Source organism: Micromesistius poutassou, assembly GCF_964030765.1.
Source record: "Micromesistius poutassou genome assembly, chromosome: 10".
Classification (NCBI taxonomy): Eukaryota; Metazoa; Chordata; class Actinopteri; order Gadiformes; family Gadidae; genus Micromesistius; species Micromesistius poutassou.
The window spans coordinates 14,990,297-15,008,628 of NC_140280.1; the positions used below are offsets into that span (position 1 = coordinate 14,990,297).

Below are 18,332 nucleotides of genomic sequence, written 5' to 3' on the forward strand. Positions count from 1 at the left end.
AGGCGGACTCACGGATGAACTTTCCCGTTAACTCACACTTCCAAAACAACAATGAAGATGCTGCTCCTCATACCCATGTGGCTGGTCATACACACCAGTGCTACAGCGCATGCGCATCTGCTCGCTAAACCTTTGATTGGTGCAAACCGCTATGGAGCAGTAGGCTTGTAATAAAGTAAATGCGGTTCTAGTAGCTTTAATTAAAGAAAAAAGCTGTTACTTTAACGATGTCTATGTTAGTTGCAATGTCTCAAATAATTATATTGGTATTGTATTGTTATTGGTAGCCTATTAATAAAATGGATCAAACATCAACAAACAACCATCCTCAGTCATTATCATGATAAAAAATGTGTTTAATGGTTTTAACAGTGACCTATCCACATTTGAATATTGTTATCTCCAAAATCAATAAAAGGCCATTTAATTCACCGACTTGAAATATCCAGCGATATTTTCTTTCTCCATATGAGTTATGGACTGATTATTTGGATTTGGTCGGTTTGACAATGACTGAGCTGTCGGTGACAAGAGTAGGGAATAACTCAAGCTGGAACTTGTTCTTCACTCGATGGCTGAAGAGGACGTACCTCACCCCAGGACCATAGCCTGTAAACACGTGCGACACCTACAGGCAGACAAAGATATTTATGAATAACATGGCTGGTTATTTTGAGCATCAATGAATATGAAATCCAAGCTGGGAGGATTTTAGTCTGATTGAGTCAAACACATTTAATACAGGGGCGCCCAAAGTATTATGTTCTATGGCCCAAAACGACACCTTACCAGTGAGCTGCAGGACTAAATATAATTGAAAATAATTAAAATGACAATAATAACTTGATGAAACAAGTCTAACCTGTTACCAAATCATTATACATTGGGTAAACTAAAGATGTGTATTATACCAAAGAAAAGACCAGATTATCCAGATACAGGCCTTCATTGAATGGGGCCTTGGGATTGGATGTATGGTGTGGTGTCAGCCCAACAAACCTCTTTCCAGGTGTGTGAATAGTAGCTGAGGTCCTCAGTAGGCTGGACAGAGTGCTCTGAGATGACCGTCTGGCCGTCGGCGGCCAGTAACTTGACATGCAGCTGGTAGATGTTCTTATGCACCTGGCTCTCCTCATACCTGCTCACCCCAGCACACAACAGGGGGAGCAGGTTCAGGCCCTCTGTTCCAGACAGCCCCTCACATAGAACACAGGGTTTCCCACAGCACTGGGCCTGCTGCCCTAACAACGTTGCCCAAAAAGTTTTTTTATTTTACATTTTAAATATTATACAAAAGTATAAAACAATCTAAACTTCATTCACTGTCTGCGGATAGATCAGGGCAACAGTCTGACAGCCGGTATGAGGGAAAAAAGGGTAATTTATAATTTATAATGAATGATCGATAAATCCTTTACGATGAATGAGTCCATTATGATGAAATTATTATTATGAGGTGGAGACATTGTTTATAATGGAAAGCTATTCAGTTGAAAATTTGTTTCAGTCATACATCATTCATTGAATTACCATATGCTTAAATGTTATATAAGCTATTAAAAATATATATTCAATTTAGTGGATGCTCTTATCCAAAGCCTCTTATCCTATTTCTCTCACCCTGGCCCCCATTGAAATCAAATCCTAACCTGTACCAGTCGTATAGAGACGACCACAAAAATACAAAACACATGCAGAAAATAAATTCAGTTTAGTGTTCAATTCTATTCATTCATGTGAATGTCAACCCACCAGTCTTGTATCGCAATGTCTGGCTGACATTTATCCAGCAACTCATCCCACAATCCTTCTGCCTTCAGGTCCACCTGCTGCTCCAGAGTGAACCATCTGTGCACCGAGAGACACCACATTAACACACACACACAGGTGGGTGCAGGGGTGCACATTATGTGTGACAGGTGGGTTGGGACAGACGGCTGGTGTTGGTCAGCAGTGACTGACCAATATTACTGATTGTGCTTCTGTCGTAACCTGCACTTTTGTCCCAAAGCCCAAACCGCACATTTGACTACAGATTGCAACCTCCGTGAACATAGCTTTCATTTTGTATGTATTGCATACATTTATATATATTTTATTATTGTTATGATTCCTTGTGATTTTACTGTTTGTAAATGTGTTTTAATCACATGCTTGGTATACCAGCAGCAATCTTCTTTTGATGTATATTCTGGAATAAAAAGGAAGTGTAACACTGGTGAAAGAGCGGGGACCAAATATTTCTAAATTGTCCTCCACCCTAAATTGCGTCAATGGGTGGGTGAACTGTTTCTAGAGACGTTGCTGTAGATTGGGCTTGGCCATGCTGGTTGTAATCAGACATCATGTTTTATTACTAACAGGGTGTGTGTGAGGTTTGAACTAAGCAGCACAGTACTGTAGGTAAAGTATTATTACTAATTAACATACAGTAAAGTACTACTGTACCTGTACTGGGTAAAATCACATATAGCCACGCCTTTGGGTATTCCACTTGCATCGTAGGGGATAACTTCTTCTCTGGTAGTCCAGTCAGTGTAGTTACCTAGATGTAGAGAAAAACAAGAAGTAAATAATACATGCAAGAGATTTGATACATTGCTTCAAACTTTCAATCTGCAAACTGTCCTCTCCTCTTCTCTCTCTCTTTATGCTCTTGCACCACAATGCTGAGGTTTTAATGGATTATTTCATAATATACACACACATATATATATATATGTATACTTTTGTTTGATTTGTTTTTTTGTGTAAGATCACTCCTGTGACTTGTATATAGAGCATGCAAAATAAATGAGACTAAATGGGATAATGGGAAATTCTCTGTCTCTCTCTCACCTTCGGCTTTGAAACGGGGAGGTCCCTGTGGGGCGAGTCCACTGCACATTGGTTCTGGAGGAGGGGTGTTGTGAGTCAAACCTGTGGAGGAATTCAAAGACACAAAGACATGATACACCTGCATAGTGGGTGTGGTGGCCCATGTGTGGACTGTGCAGTAATCCCACTGTGACTATCACAATGATCATTGGTATGTTTTAGTGAGAGGGCACATGATTATGTAGCTGTCACACATTATTAAAAGAGTATTTGTTTAATTTTTGTGCAATTCTATTCATTTAATTAATTAATATGATGCATCATGTACGATATGTTTTTAAAATAAATACATTTCTATGAAAATAAATTAAATACATTTTAAGATTATGTCACATGTTACTCTATTCCGCAGAAAGACGGAGGAATTAACGCCATAGACCTACTTGAATGAATGTTGAATGTAATTTATGACGAAGCTATTTGCCAGATAGACAGTAGGCTATAATACAAACTAAAATATTAGATTGAGAATAACATTTTCGAAAGTGTTAGTCAAGCAGTTATCCAAGCACGAAAATGGTTTTGAGCTGACAAATTAACTGCACACTGGTGAATAGAACAGGGGAAGTCTGCCGGTTAAAATCAAAACAAGAACGTGTGAGCCATCAGTGACGTAATACCGTAAGGCGTCGGATTCTTCAGCAAATTCCGTCCGAGCGGCTTGGATTCGTAGACCTGCTTCCAATCTACGCAGTCGGGCATCGACATGCCTTGGAGATCCCACTCACTTTGGCATTTCTGGTTCCAGTCGAGGGCAGCCATGGTGTGTAAGGTTGTAGGGTTACATCCACAATGAGAAACCAGGACGTCTATGCGGACATTTATTATAGCAGTTGCGCTAACGTTACGATTAATTTAATCGGTTGCGCTAACAACTGTTAGCGCAACCGTTAGCGCAACTGCCGAGAAAACGTTTAATTTTATTGCAACACCAGGTTTTTCATCAGTTTAATCATTAATGTAATTTTATTGCAACACCAGGTTTTTCATCATTAAACTGATGAAAAACCTGGTGTTGCAATAAAATTACACGTTTTCTCGGTGACGCATTATGGCGTATGGTTAAACTTTAACTAAACCCAATCGTATCCGCCTATAGAACTTCCCTATATGTAAATACATATAAAGGCATGAAGCCTAACTTTGACACTGATAAATGGCTATAAACTGATAAATGCCAATGTAAACACGGTTACTCGGGTTTAGGTTTACATTTTCAGTATGGACCTCTGGCTCCACCTAGTGGATGAACATATCAACCGGTGGGATATGAATGGGATAGACCTAATTATACCCAAGAAACACAACACAAGTCCAGCAGACGTCGAGTCACAACATGACTTCATTTTGACAGGAAAACATAATCTTAGAGAAATGGTGATTTCAAGGAAACCTTACTTCAGAGTGGTGTAACCGCTCCCAGCAAACATGCATTCAACAAGTCTAATATACGCCGGGTCACAACCTGACTTTATTTCGACCATTTGCAGACATCAAAACATAATAATAATAATAATAATAATATGAAGTTAGCTTGTAAGGCTGCATGCAAGACCGAGCCAGCAGTCATTAAGAAGGCCTACAAGCATTTTTGAAAGGCACACATTTGCTTAAGGCGAAAAAATATATGAAACGATAGGTTCATATTTGTAAATCCACAAGCCTGGATGCCCGGAGCGATTTGTGTATCATGCTGTTACACATTATTACGCTACAAACGACACCGGTGATGACATAAAACAGCCTATAAGTCACTGCAACATGCAGAGTGTTGCTCAATGGGCTCTTGCTCACCTCCTACAGTTATGAGTAATTCCCTGACGGGCTGATCATAAAAGAAAACACACACACAATATCACTGTTGTCATTGTTGTCAGCACAATGTCTCTAGTCTAGTGGTACCTCGAAGTGACTTTGGATAAAAGTCTGCAATATTATGAAAACTGGAGCGATATATATATATATATGATATTATGCTTGTGTAGCATTGTCCAGGAAAAGAGAGATGCTTCTCTAACCGCTGCAGGACCCACCAGACCTACAGTGTTGCCACGCAGACCCTCCTGACGTCCTTCCCCCCACCCTCATCTGTTCTGCGGAACAACTCCGCCGCAGGTTCGCCAACGTTGACAGGTGACAGATTAGGCACTTTGAACGGCCTTGTGTTTGACGGGTGCTATTTAAATACACTTGCCTTGTCCGATGACACTGTCCCCTGCTCTTGAGTCAGAGACTGGAAAACAAAGCGCAGAACGTTATTTTCAGCTACATTCTCAGTGTAGTTGAAGTCTGTGGAACCTGTTTGGCGCTAACTGGCTACAACATTAAATATTTCTGTTGTAAATAGTGTGGAAATAAACCAAATCATAGCCTTTGATATAGATTGAGTATAAGACTATTTGTACTACACTATTTGGACTGACTGCAGGATCCAGAGCCATTGCTAAGCTTTTGGGGGCCCTACGTGCAAATTGTTGGGGGGGGGGGGGGTGGTGAACAACTGAACTGCAGTTTGATATTTTCTTGTGTGAAACGTTTAGATAGCTCCTCTGGTTCTCCATCTGTGGACATTCAGCCAGAGCCAGAGAAGATCTCAGTGGAGCACAATATGGACCCCATTATGTCCACTGGTCAGGGCGCTGACCAGATCAGAGAGGTCGCTGATGAGGTCTCCAATATCCTTCAGAGAATGGTGAGTGAGTGCCTGATATGATGACCATTTGTTCCACAACAGCAATAATACAGTTTGATAATCTCTTTTTTTTCATTCCATTGAGAAAAAAGAGAAATAATTTGAAAATCAGATGGTGTTTCATTGATTGGTTGAACTATACTAAAATAGTGCATTTATCCCATTGGCCCTTCTCCACATCGTTTCCATATGATTTATTTGGTGACTGTGTGGTACATTTTGTACACATGTATGTACTGTGTTTGTACAGGAGGTCAAAGTGCTATGGGGCTCAGACTCTTGTGTCCTCTTCGGTTTGGTCACACTGGTGACCGGCTTCGCTGTTATGTACCTTTACCAGCACCTCCATCTGGACCCCCACCAGCACTGACACAAAATCAAATAAACCTTTCTCTTGATTGGCTCGTTTAGTGATGGCTTTCATGGCAGTTCACAAGCCATGTTTGGCTTGTGTTTTCACTACCTTTACACTGACTGTCACAAAGGGGCGAGCCAATGTAGGTAGTGGTGGTTGTAAAAGAGCTTAGTAAATAAATAGCCCCACCATGTGGATGCCCATGCCACACACTCTTTTTTTGTGTGTGTCAACAGTGAAGTCAACTTGTTGTGTATTTATGTCATCATTTTCAAATAACTGTGTAATTTAACGCTTTTTGTGATCATTTGCGTAGAATGAACACGGTGCAACTTGGGTTTGGACTTAACTTTGAGTTAAGGTTAGATCAAATTGGTTAGTGTTATTTCTTGGTTATGCTGGAAGCATTATTATCTAGCTGTTGATATACCATATATATTCTGCACATATAAATATATATAAATATATATATAAATCAGTGAGTGAGAGAAATAGAGTGCTAGAGGGAGGAGAGGGTCGGCGGCACGTCTGCCATGGAGTTAAGGAGGGTAATTTATGGGTCAGCTGCTGGGTTGGTGGAGAACACCCCTGACCATATAAGGCCTGGAGTTCTGGGAGGAAGCCAGGGAAACAGAGGGCAGCAGAGTCTGTTTGCACAAGCCGTGCTCCTATCAGGATACATTCATGACCACCTGCACAGAACCCTGCATCCTGGATTCTGGAAGACCCGTATTAAAAGACAATGCAAAAAAAACATAACCCTTTATAAACACACAAAGTATAAATACATATTAAAAAAAACTGCAACAGCACTAGTCTCAGGAGGTATCGGTTTGACGTCCTCGCGAGTGCACTGTTTATACAGAGGGCCGTGCCAGGCTAGCTAACAGACAGAATACTGAAAACGCAACATCCACATCATTAGTCATTTTAGCGTTTAGCAGCATGACACATGCTCCCTGTGCAAACACCTATTGCCTACATGTATTGTTTAACTGTCAGAGTCAGTTTAATCTCTTTCAGAGATGGACATGGCTTTTGTTAATTCCAATATAAATACTTTGTAAGGTACATTTGTGTACAGTATTAACAGCTGTAACCCTTTTTTAAAAGCTGTAGGTAGAATACATGGAGTGCATGTTTAGTGTGCATGCGTTCTGAAGGTAAATGCTCTGGCTGGTTTCCAATGGTTCCCCCTCCCCCCCCCCCCCTCCTGTTAAGGTAAAAATAACCACTGAAATTGTTCCACTGACGTGTGTGTGTGTGTGTGGGAAGGGGTGGGGGGGGGTGGTGTGTGTGGCATTAAGGAAATGCAGGGAGATCATTCTTTCTAATTCTTCTATGACTACTAATAAAACAAACTTTGAAAACAACTTAGCTTAAAGCAGCAAAGAGTGCATCTGCACAAATGCATTGGTAAGGGTGAATGACCAGGGTAATGTCATAAAACAAATACATATGTGCTACTGAAATGGCATACAGACAATTACTATAAAAATGTCTGTTTTGATATAGCGTGCACATCTTATAAGTGTAAGATTTGCGTTAAAATGCGTAAAATTGTGCAAATAAACAAATCAACATACATACATACATATCAAGAATGTCAAGATATGACCGACAACGATTTTGACAACAACAATATAAACAGTGTGAGGGTGATGGTCAGCCGCCAATCAGTCGGAGCAGCCTCATGTAAACGTTCACCAGTTGGAGTTGGGCTGTGAACCAACAAACACCTCCCCCCATGCTCCATGTGTCGCAGCAGCAGTGGCTCCTCCAGAGGGACACCTGTTGTCCTCCTATATGTATGTACCGTGGGTCAGGCATGTTGTCCAGCATTTGACCACACTGGCCCCAGGCCCACGGTTCTCTCCATCAGCTGATCCGCTCCAAGCACTTGAACAAACACCCTGACCTGAGAAAGCGCTATGGAGGACATTAGCACTGCTCCGGGTGGATGAGGCAGGACCCTCTGAATAAATAAACCTGCTTAAAGTACACACTAATGGTGCTACTGCGTGCCCCAGTTGTTCCGCTCTGTTTAACACAGAGCACATGAGGGGACTTTTTAGCAGGGGTTCAGGGGAAATTTGGACCCAGCAACTTGAATAGGTTAAACGTAGGCCTATACTACTAAACAACATATACCTAAACGCATGCATAATATAAAATTACGATTCAATCATCTCCATTTCTACCACTTTTGTGTATAAGGACATATTTTCTGTATACTTCTTGTAGGATTATTCTTATAAAAAAAACACATTTCCTGTCTAGGATTAATGAAGTAATTATACGTCATATTTGTAGAGGCATCCATGGCTTAATGGCTGCAGTAACAGCTGTATTGACCCTGACCCAGCTGGCACATGCATATGCCTCCTGTATGCATCGAGGCCACGGTTGCATCACATGTTAAATTCCCAACACTTGCAGCCAACCATGTACCATGTTCACAGCTACAGAAATACATGACCTTTATGCACCATAATGAACATTTTTCTAATGGAGGGCACATAGTGTACACAAATTCTGGCTTAGGTTTGACATCCGCTATATATGAATCTTTAGCATATAGTCTTTTTCATTTATGGCATTTTTTTTTTTTCACATATCTATATCGTTTTCTACACATGTTTAGATGAATTTGCATGTGATAATTTTAATGATTATTTAAAAAAAAAATACATTGGCCTGACCGAGCCTGCTCTGGCCATTGCAATTGCTATGTGCAATATCTTTGCGGCAATATCAGCAAATACGAATCTTGGAATTTCCTTAAAATGAATCATTATTATACAGATTCCCAGATTTGTATTTTCCAGATATGCTTTTTGTCCAAGCAGGTAATCAGAGCGAGAAAACGTTAAAAACCTGACTTGGTGAAATTGAATCAGCTTGAGGGGTGGGCTGGTGCTTGACCTGCTGCAGATGGACAACCAAAGCCTGGGGTAAATATAGCCTGCTGCCTGACCACACGCTGTACTCACCATGGGACCAGCTCCCCTTTCAATGGTGAGGCCTCAGACACACATGCACATCGATCTCCAGCGAGATGGATTCACACAATGTTCAGGCCCTGCAGACTGCCACCTATTTAAGATATGTGTTCCGTGGACATTACACAACCCAATGTGGGAATGCAGTTTTAACAACCAAAATATAAATTCAACAAAATAAGTTAAATGGGCTTTGAAGTCAATGTCTTCGAAATAAATATGACAGGCTCCACAAATGATGTTCCATGACTGCGAATTAGCATTACCCAATTAGTCTTTCCATCCTCAATACAATGTGCACATTGTAAACAGTATCTGCATCTCTCTACTATAGAGACATAGACAGGTGGACATTTTAATGCAGGCAACAAGTTATAAATAAAGTTGGCCACAAATGTTTTATTTATAGAGGCGGCAGCAAAAGTACAATTTTCCGTTGCCAGGCAAATAACCAAACCTGGTTGTACGTGAATTTGACATGCAGAAAATGGCTGCACATATTGTACACTGGATAGCTGCCAAAACACTTGCATGAAAACACACTCAACGCCGCGATGGGAGCAGCTGCAGCTATTCCAACACGCCTCATTGCTATCGGTTTCCTCTCTCCACGGGTCAAGTCATACACGCAACGAGAGTGGTGTTCTCCATAGCCGTGAACTCAGTTTCCTTTTCCCAAGACACCCATGGATCGCTTCTTTGGAACAAGATCATGAAATTGTCAACTCTACAGTATGTGTTTAGTAGCTTGAGGAGATCCCGTTCAAAACAGGGATAAACGGTTCTTCCACATTAAAGGGACTGGACCATTTTTCAGAAGTCATTAGGGTTCGGTAGGGCATGGTTTAACATGGGGGTGTACAGAATGGGATTGGCCTGTCGGGGTTTCAATATCTTATGAAGCTTGAAAGGAATTTCAAAGCGCAGAACTGGAGCAGACGCAATCTAACGCGGTGATTTCACAGGCGCGTTGCATAACTGTCCTTGGAGGATGCTGGGCGTGATGAGAAATGTGTTCTCCCCTACTCCTTCAGGAGTGCCGACCCCCACCCTCCGGTGCCGCTGCTATCTGCCCAGGCCGCTACTCCCCTTGCACACTTTCGCCCTGGACCCTCACACTCTTGCTGCGTGTCAGTGTTGGAGAGAATGCATAAAAAGATGCACCTTAAAGCTGCGTGCTAGCTGTCAGCTAGTGTCACTGAAAGTGGTGCCATTATATGTTAAAGTGTGCGAAAGTAATGCATGAACTGTACCTTGATTTGAGCAAATGTGAATGGGACATGTTGAAGTGCGTTTGTGTGTGTGTGTGTCTGTGTGTGTGTGTATGTGTGTGTGTATGTGTGTGTGTGCGTGCGTGTGTGCGTGTGTGTGTGCGCGCGTGCGTGCGTGTGTTTGTGCAGACATGAGTGCATGCATGCATTTGGGTGTCAGTTGTTGGGGGTGGGTACAGAGTAGGGCAAGCCTGGACAGAGACTAATTTGGTAGCCCCCCACGAGAAAGGGGACAGGCGGCAGACAGCTGTGTCACATGACACTCATGGGGAAGGAGGGGTTTGTGGGAGTGGGGTGTGTTGTGGTGGGTCAGGGCACATATGACGGGAGGTGTAACACAACCCCGGGACTGGTTGGAGCAGTGTGTACTCGTATGTAAGTGTGTACTTATGTAAGAATGTACTTATGACTTGAGATGAAGATGAGATGAGGTGAGATAAGGTGATGAAGGTGAAGGCTGTGGTGGTGGTAGGTAAGGGTTAGGGGCTGTTGGATCTGGGATTGCAGGACATAATCGTTACTTATGGTGGGACACAGACACGGGGAAATGGGGAAAGGGAGTGACTGGGTGAAGCCGGTGTCGGTCAAGGGGGGGAAAAGGCCAAAGCGCCTGTTGCCAGTTGGCAAGGGAAGTGGGGATAACCCCCCTACAGCCCCCCCACCCAACCTAATTCATCTTGGATCTGTGCCTCTACTAACAAACCCTTATGGCCCTCAAAGAAAAGTATTTAAAAACGGGTTGCATTCAACGGGTGATAGGGTGTCGGGGAAGGAGGTGAATGAATATTTGTGGTCTGCCACAGCCATTGGAGAGTTTCAGCTACACCCAAACAACGACCTTCAAGCACGATTTAGTCTCAAATAAGCAATGCATTGTAGAAAGACCGAAGGACCTGCTCAGAGATGAAACAGGGCAGGGCGCCTTGGGCCACAGACTTTTCACAAACGTCAAATAGAGGTGGAGGCATCTCAGTCAATCATAAGCATAAGCAGCACAGCTCCTCATCATCATCCTCTTCATCACAATCTACAACACTGTGAATATTGTCCATTCTATCCAATGCAAAGGACTGAGTGATGTTTTCTGTTTCTTGGACTGATGTAACAGCCACACATTCCCTATGAGGAACATGGTATACAAAAAAATAAAAAGTACTTAGTTGTGTAGCATCTATTCTAGCTAGCGTTGTTGTATATGGGAATGGGTTAACCTAGTGTTTGAATTTTGCTTTGCACTTGGTTCTATGAACATCCTTACTGTACCGACAGCGATCTATTGTTTCTCCTTCTTCTGACAAATGTACTTATTGTAAGTCGCTTTGGATAAAAGTGTCTGGTAAATGCCCTAAATTTAAATATAATTGTAAATGTAGACAACAAAGCAGAAGATGTGAGGTGGAATGGTTAAAATTTGGTCTTTCAATCTTTCAACAATCTTGGCAGTTGGTGAAATCAACTACTAAACAGCTTTCAAACAGCTGTCAGCTGTGTTGGATATGCATGGGTAAAATGGTGCAAGACATTTGAGAGAATCCAATTTGCAGGCCTCTAATGAAGCTTATGTGCAGCAATGGCGTCTATCATCTTTAACATTCCCCAGAGCTGTAGGATTACTTCTAATCTTTGGTGTCCAACCATTGGCCTGAAAAATTAGAGCAAACCTAGCTTCCTTGCCTATAGGAGATCTATCTGCATTTAGCTACAGTCTGCTAGGAAATGATAGAGGAAAACTAGGGTGAGGTTATCCCTAAAACAACATTTTCATCAATCCATCACATGTTTGAGGTAAGCATATTTGGACTTGTTTGGATTAGCCTTTCATTGACCCCCTAAACAGCGGTACGCATTGACATTTGATTGGAGGTTGATAAATGTCTTTCTTAAAATAGGTGGCTGCTAATTTGGCACAGATAAACACCTCTTTTTCTGAATCTTCCCTCCACACACACAAGGTTCCTCTACCCACTGTAACACGATTGGGAATAATGCTGCTCAGCTTTTTAGGGTTATCTCACTGTCTCATGACCCCTGCCGCTACACACACCTCTGCCCCAATGTTCCCCCTCCTCCCCTCCCTAACTCCTCTGACCAACTGGTTCTATGTATGGGCGCCAAGTTCAGCGCCTGTCTTGAATATCCAAGACGTAACTGCAGGAGCTGTTCGTTGACCAGCTACCGGCCCCGACCAATGGGGGCCCAGCAGATACCAAAATAGCAAAGCCAATGGCTGTTCCTCTGGTTCCTATGAGTATATAAGCGCCAGAGAACAGCAGTCAAGTTGGGTGACCCCTATTTTGGTTTTGGTGAACAGGATCGGACAGTAACTTCTTTTCTTGACTGTGCAGGTAAATACATACAAAATCAACGAAAATGGCAATCTCACAGAAATATGGGCGGAATTAAGGAAGGCAATGCAAATATATGGACAACTGAATTGACTTGAAGATGCCTCCAAACTGTAGCAGTGGCTAAGAAGTATCGGCTTCCTTAGTTAAAGGGCGGCATTGGAGTTTTTGTGTTTTGACTTGTTGTTTTGTCATCATTCTGTCTGCGGAAGGATGCTTTTTAGGTTTAGTATTTCAGGTTTAAGTTCAGTGTTCTGGAATATAAAGAAAATCAGTTGAGGAGGTTTTGGACGCTGCAGAAAATGTCCTTGATTCTGTGTACAAAATGTATGTGCATGAGGTCTGCATGGACTGTAGCTGTGGGGGCTGAAGCAGTAAACATGCACATTGCAAGAGTGTTCCATGTTCTTGGTAAGGTCTTGTTCTTTAGACTTGGATATGTTTGGACAGGTGGTGCCTTGTGGCACACATTGGCTCGGAGCAGGTGTAAAAGGGTCTTGACGTTTTGAATATCTAGTCGTATAATTTCCCCGGCCACTCACAATCAAAAGTTCACACTTTTTCAGGCCCAAACAATCTAGCAAAGTGTAAAATATTGTCAATGGCATTGCATTTTATGCACAGTTAATACAGTGATTTATTCAATGTTATGTATGTGGGTGATGTGTTTTGTAATGCATGTGTTTTTAAATGTTTAAAGCGACAGGAATGTCAGAAATTGTATATACGTGTAGACTAGTATGTGTATGATATGTATGATTTTAAGTTGTTGTTGAAAATTTTAATTTTGATTTGTTAAAAGATTTTGAGGACGCTTTATTAACCTGATGGACAATTCATGACAAAACATGAGTTAAAAATGTTTCACGTTGTTACATAATCAGAATGGTTGATTAGTGAGGGAGGGTGTATGTTACAAAGAATTTCTTAACAGAGGTTCCACCCACTAAATCTATTTATACATGACATTTGATCTGTTGGGAATTGAGTTACACTAGTTCCCGGCATTCCTGTGCTGTGCACCTGTCCCAATGGCTATCATGCATTCCCAGTGTTCCCTCACTATATGGGACATTCCAAAGGCATCAATTGCACCACTATATTCACACACACACATGCAAGAGCGTGTGTCTGGGACTAGTGCTTTCAAAGCCACAATCTCTGTTTTGCAGATACAATTTTGTTTCACATACAATCCTTTCTCTTCGCAGTGTGTGAAACGCAATCATGCCTTTCGGAAACACCCACAACAACTTCAAGCTCAACTTCAAAGTTGAGGATGAGTTCCCCGACCTGTCCACGCACAACAACCATATGGCCAAGGTTCTGACCAAGGAGATCTATGGCAAGCTGAGAGACAAGCAGACTCCTAGCGGTTATACCCTGGACGATGTCATTCAGACTGGTGTTGATAATCCAGGTGAGCCGTGCAAAGCCACATCAATGAAACAACACAGAGCCCACGCTGGCCCATGTTCTCACCGTTCAGCACCGTCTCGCGTCTGAACGATTCTCCCGCTCTTTCTCCTCGCTCGTTCAGGTCACCCCTTCATCATGACCGTTGGCTGCGTTGCCGGTGACGAGGAGTCCTACGAGGTCTTCAAGGATCTGCTGGACCCCATCATCTCCGACCGTCATGGTGGATACAAGCCCACAGACAAGCACTCCACCGACCTGAACTTCGAGAACCTGAAGGTACGGAAACACCGGTCACACCAGTACGTGACGCGGCCCATGCAATGTCTGCGCTAGTGGAAGGTCCCATTCAATTACACATCGTCACACGTCTGTTGTTGCTGCTATTTAATGGCCGGCTTGTTGTTTAGGGAGGTGACGACCTGGACCCCAACTACGTTCTGTCCAGCCGTGTGCGTACCGGTCGCAGCATCAAGGGGTACACCCTTCCCCCCCACAACAGCCGTGGGGAGCGCAGAGCCATTGAGAAGCTGTCCGTTGAGGGTAAGCTGATTTAGTTTTTATCGAAAGTAGCAAAAAAGGGGGTGGGAGGGGGGGGGGGGGCAGTTGGACATACCTTAGACACGAAACAATCAGCAGTTGATGGGATAATGGTGAATCTCTTCAGGGGTGTTGTAGGGTCATGTATTGTTGTTCCTTGTTCACGCGTTACTGCGGGTTAGGGTTAGAACAGAACTGATCAATACTGCAATGTAGTCCTTAAGTCACTTCCCGTCAAACGATAGCGAGAACACGACAGCATGCTGCTCTGAAGAGATGGCGTCCGTCCTTCATGTGTTCGTGTTGCTGTGTTGCTCGTCTCCCCCTCAGCTCTGACCAGCCTGGACGGTGAGTTCAAGGGAAAGTACTACCCCCTGAAGTCCATGACCGACGCCGAGCAGGACCAGCTGATCAACGATCACTTCCTGTTCGACAAGCCCGTCTCCCCCCTGCTGACTTGCGCTGGCATGGCCCGTGACTGGCCCGACGGCAGAGGCATCTGGTGAGCACCACCGACCCCCCCCCCTGTGTCCAGGGGTTCAGGAACACAAGAAGGGCCGTTTCTGTGGCACACCTGTTCTTTGAATCCAACAGGCTCATGTCGGCTCTCTCTCTCTCTGCCTGTTCCTTTTGCCAGGCACAACGATGCTAAGTCCTTCCTGGTCTGGGTGAACGAGGAGGACCATCTCCGTGTGATCGCCATGGAGGGCGGTGGCAACATGAGGGAGGTCTTCAGACGCTTCTGCGTCGGTCTCAAGAGGGTACGCTGACCGGCAACTCTCTTACAAACTGCTGAGTCTTGGTTTTGGTTCCGGCCTTGACACACACGGAAGACCTTCATTGTTTCGCTCCTCCTCTCCGTCTTCCAGATTGAGGAGATCTTCAAGAAGCACAACCACGGCTTCATGTGGAACGAGCATCTCGGCTACGTGCTGACCTGCCCCTCCAACCTGGGAACCGGCCTGCGCGGCGGCGTGCACGTCAAGCTCCCCAAGCTGAGCACACACGCCAAGTTCGAGGAGATCCTCGGCAGGCTGCGTCTGCAGAAGCGTGGAACAGGTGCGGCAAAGCCCGGCGTGTTCCCTGTTTGCTCCGGGCGCTAAACGGAGCCGCTGCTACCGTAGATTACACAGCAGAGGTCGCCGCTTGTATGCGTGCCAACAGCCACTGTGTTTATGTTAGCCTCCAGTGCTAACCAGGGCCGTGGGTACCATAGAGAACACAGCAGGGCCGTATGTACCTTAGAGAACACAGCAGGGCCGTATGTACCATAGAGTACACAGCAGAGCCGTATGTACCATAGAGTACACAGCAGGGCCGTATGTACCTTAGAGTACACAGCAGGGCCGTATGTACCTTAGAGTACACAGCAGGGCCGTATGTACCTTAGAGTACACAGCAGGGCCGTATGTACCATAGAGTACACAGCAGGGCCGTGTGTACCTTAGAGTACACAGCATAAGTGATTTCCGTAGTATTTTTTTCCCCATGACCATTTCCCTGAAAAACATCCTCAAATAAAGAGCCTTGATAAAAGCATAGAAGAATAGCAGATTACCAGAATATCCCAAGCGACTGGTACTGTGTGTCTTCTCACACAGAGCGCGTGTGAGCGTTTTCCCCCGGCTGTCGCTCACTCTCATCTTTTCCCCCCCCCCACCCGTGTCCTCAGGTGGTGTGGACACCGCCTCCGTGGGTGGAGTGTTCGACATCTCCAACGCTGACCGTCTGGGCTCCTCCGAGGTGGCCCAGGTGCAGCTGGTGGTTGATGGCGTGAAGCTGATGGTGGAGATGGAGAAGAAGCTGGAGAAGGGAGAGGCCATCGACAGCATGATCCCCGCCCAGAAGTAAAAAAAGAAGGACAATGTTTCACCTTTTTTCACTTTTCCTAGTGACCACACCGTGACGTGCAATCAATTGAGCCAAACCAACAGGCTGGGGGGGGGGGGTTCCTCTGCCACATCTAGAGACTCTTGACTCACCTCTTTCCCCCTCCCCACCCACCCACCTCACTCCTTCCAACTCTATTTTCTCACCATACTTTCTTTCTTACTTTCTTTTTTTTCCTCTTTTTTTATCCTCTCCTGGTCTTCTTTCCTTCCTCTTTCTCTCTTTTCTCTTTCTGGCGGTAACATCTCTGGATCCATTGAGCCGGGCTTGCCTGGCCGATGTGCCACCATCTTTCTTTTTGTTGTAAAAAGTCAACATTAGTTGAAACTGTTCAATAAAAAACAACTCCAAGAGATACTTCCATACAAATCTGAGTCTATTATGTGGCACTGGTGTGTCTCCCAAAGATAGCAAATGTGCGGCCTGTTTCTTACTGTATGTCTTGTAAACCTTGGTAAAGGGTATGCAGACTGTGAGCCAGTCGTGGGTTTGACCAAGACGACGAACGCTAATGTTGTCATTAGTTTCCTGTCTGTATTCGTTGGAAGTAGCTTCTGATAAAAGCCTGAAAGAAACATGACAAATACACACTATCCATATGCATGATGCTATATATCGTTTTTCTTAATCTCTAAAGTAGCATTGATGAAAACAATGTAGATGGACATTTTAAAAAGAGCAGAAAAAGAAATAGAGGAAAAATGGCAACATATGTGAATTTTTATTAATCGTCAGCTCCATTTTTTCCTTTTATACCACAACCAATAAATCTCACTTTACAGTTTGTTTCTGAGGGGAGGATCAAACAGCAGAGGGGAGCAGAATCACTTTATTACCAAACTGTGCATCTTCTTCACTTCCATTAGTCCCCATTTGCATATTACAACAACTGGTTACAAAATCTGGCTCCAGAATGACAGTGCACTTTAAAATACTAAGTTTCCTCCAGGAACATAATACTGTAACAATTAAGCTATCTCCACACATCCAATGACAATCCGTGTCTGAGTCAACGTACCAGCACACATCGACCATGGTCTCCCTCAAAATACATTTTCTATACATTTCACAGAATATATTCCACTGTCGGACAAATGTCCGTCCAGCTAAACGCAAAATTGAGGCCTTGTTCTTCCTTATCAATACATCCCCTTCCGCCAAACTCTTCCGCTAATCCCCACACACACATACTTAGCATTCCAGCAGAGGCCTTCCGTCGTCTGAAATCATTAAAATCCATGTTTCTATGGCTTGAATGCAATCCAAAGGCTTTTCAGAAATTCAGGGCTTGTCTCTGGATGGGCGTGGATTCCTTCATAACAAAGTGTAGAAGCGTTTACAAATTGGTAATTCTCTCCGTAGCACATTTCCTTCGGCTCCCTTTGGAGTATTTTTTTCATCTTTTTTAATTAAGGACATATCTGAATATTTTTACGGACCTTTTAAAAAGCTCCATACGTAAACAAATATTCCATGTTATTTTTATTTTTGCAAACAATATGGTCCTAAATAACTTTCCATTTTTCGCATACTTGTGGTCAGGGGAAAGGATAGCACATAGAGCACCATATCTTTTGACTTATTTGTTGTTTTTTTCTTGGTTGGTTTACCTAAAACGGGGCCCATGTGGCATGTAGCTTCCACTTGTAGGTGTGGATATTTTCATTTTTTTTTTCATTTTCCCCCTTTAGACCGAAACTCTGTAGTCATGCAGTATTGCAGGTCAGTATTGTTCCCCGTTGTCATTGACAGAAACTGTTTTTAACTAGAATTACTTCCCTTGCTCTACCTATAAATAAACCTTGAGCTCTAAGATATATACTTTATTCATATATTTTATATACAGCCATTAACTGACTGATATGAATCCAGTTTTTTTTATGATATTATTCTAAAAAATAAATAAAGTACCTGTGCAAATATCCACAAATTGAAGTGTTTCAC

General features: G+C 43.4%; 2 protein-coding genes across 2 annotated transcripts; one reads left to right on the forward strand and one right to left on the reverse strand.

Moving 5' to 3' along the window:
• Nucleotides 1-418: 418 nt before the first annotated feature.
• On the reverse strand, nucleotides 419-3,734 carry nccrp1 (P1, F-box associated domain containing). Its single transcript, XM_084474717.1, has 6 exons — nucleotides 3,498-3,734; nucleotides 2,839-2,919; nucleotides 2,449-2,545; nucleotides 1,753-1,848; nucleotides 1,000-1,138; nucleotides 419-628 (listed from the first exon to the last, which is right to left on the reverse strand). Exons 1-6 carry the CDS (start codon nucleotides 3,637-3,639, stop codon nucleotides 485-487), a joined length of 699 nt encoding a protein of 232 aa, XP_084330843.1. The 5' UTR covers nucleotides 3,640-3,734; the 3' UTR covers nucleotides 419-484.
• An 8,659-nt stretch (nucleotides 3,735-12,393) lies between these two features.
• ckma (creatine kinase, muscle a) lies at nucleotides 12,394-16,745 on the forward strand. The gene is made up of 8 exons (XM_084473934.1): nucleotides 12,394-12,542; nucleotides 13,754-13,962; nucleotides 14,083-14,237; nucleotides 14,369-14,501; nucleotides 14,829-15,000; nucleotides 15,136-15,259; nucleotides 15,368-15,557; nucleotides 16,171-16,745. Exons 2-8 carry the CDS (start codon nucleotides 13,770-13,772, stop codon nucleotides 16,347-16,349), a joined length of 1,146 nt encoding a protein of 381 aa, XP_084330060.1. The 5' UTR covers nucleotides 12,394-12,542; nucleotides 13,754-13,769; the 3' UTR covers nucleotides 16,350-16,745.
• The last annotated feature ends 1,587 nt before the right edge of the window (nucleotides 16,746-18,332 follow it).

Coding starts and splice junctions, on each gene's coding strand:
- ckma (XM_084473934.1), top strand. CDS start 13,770: ATGCCTTTCGGAAACACCCACAACAACTTCAAGCTCAACTTCAAAGTT. Junction 14,238..14,368: donor TGAACTTCGAGAACCTGAAG/GTACGGAAACAC, acceptor CTTGTTGTTTAG/GGAGGTGACGACCTGGACCC. Junction 15,558..16,170: donor TCTGCAGAAGCGTGGAACAG/GTGCGGCAAAGC, acceptor CCGTGTCCTCAG/GTGGTGTGGACACCGCCTCC.
- nccrp1 (XM_084474717.1), bottom strand. CDS start 3,639: ATGGCTGCCCTCGACTGGAACCAGAAATGCCAAAGTGAGTGGGATCTC. Junction 1,849..2,448: donor TGTGATTTTACCCAGTACAG/GTACAGTAGTAC, acceptor CTCGGTGCACAG/ATGGTTCACTCTGGAGCAGC. Junction 1,139..1,752: donor GACATTGCGATACAAGACTG/GTGGGTTGACAT, acceptor TGGGGTGAGCAG/GTATGAGGAGAGCCAGGTGC.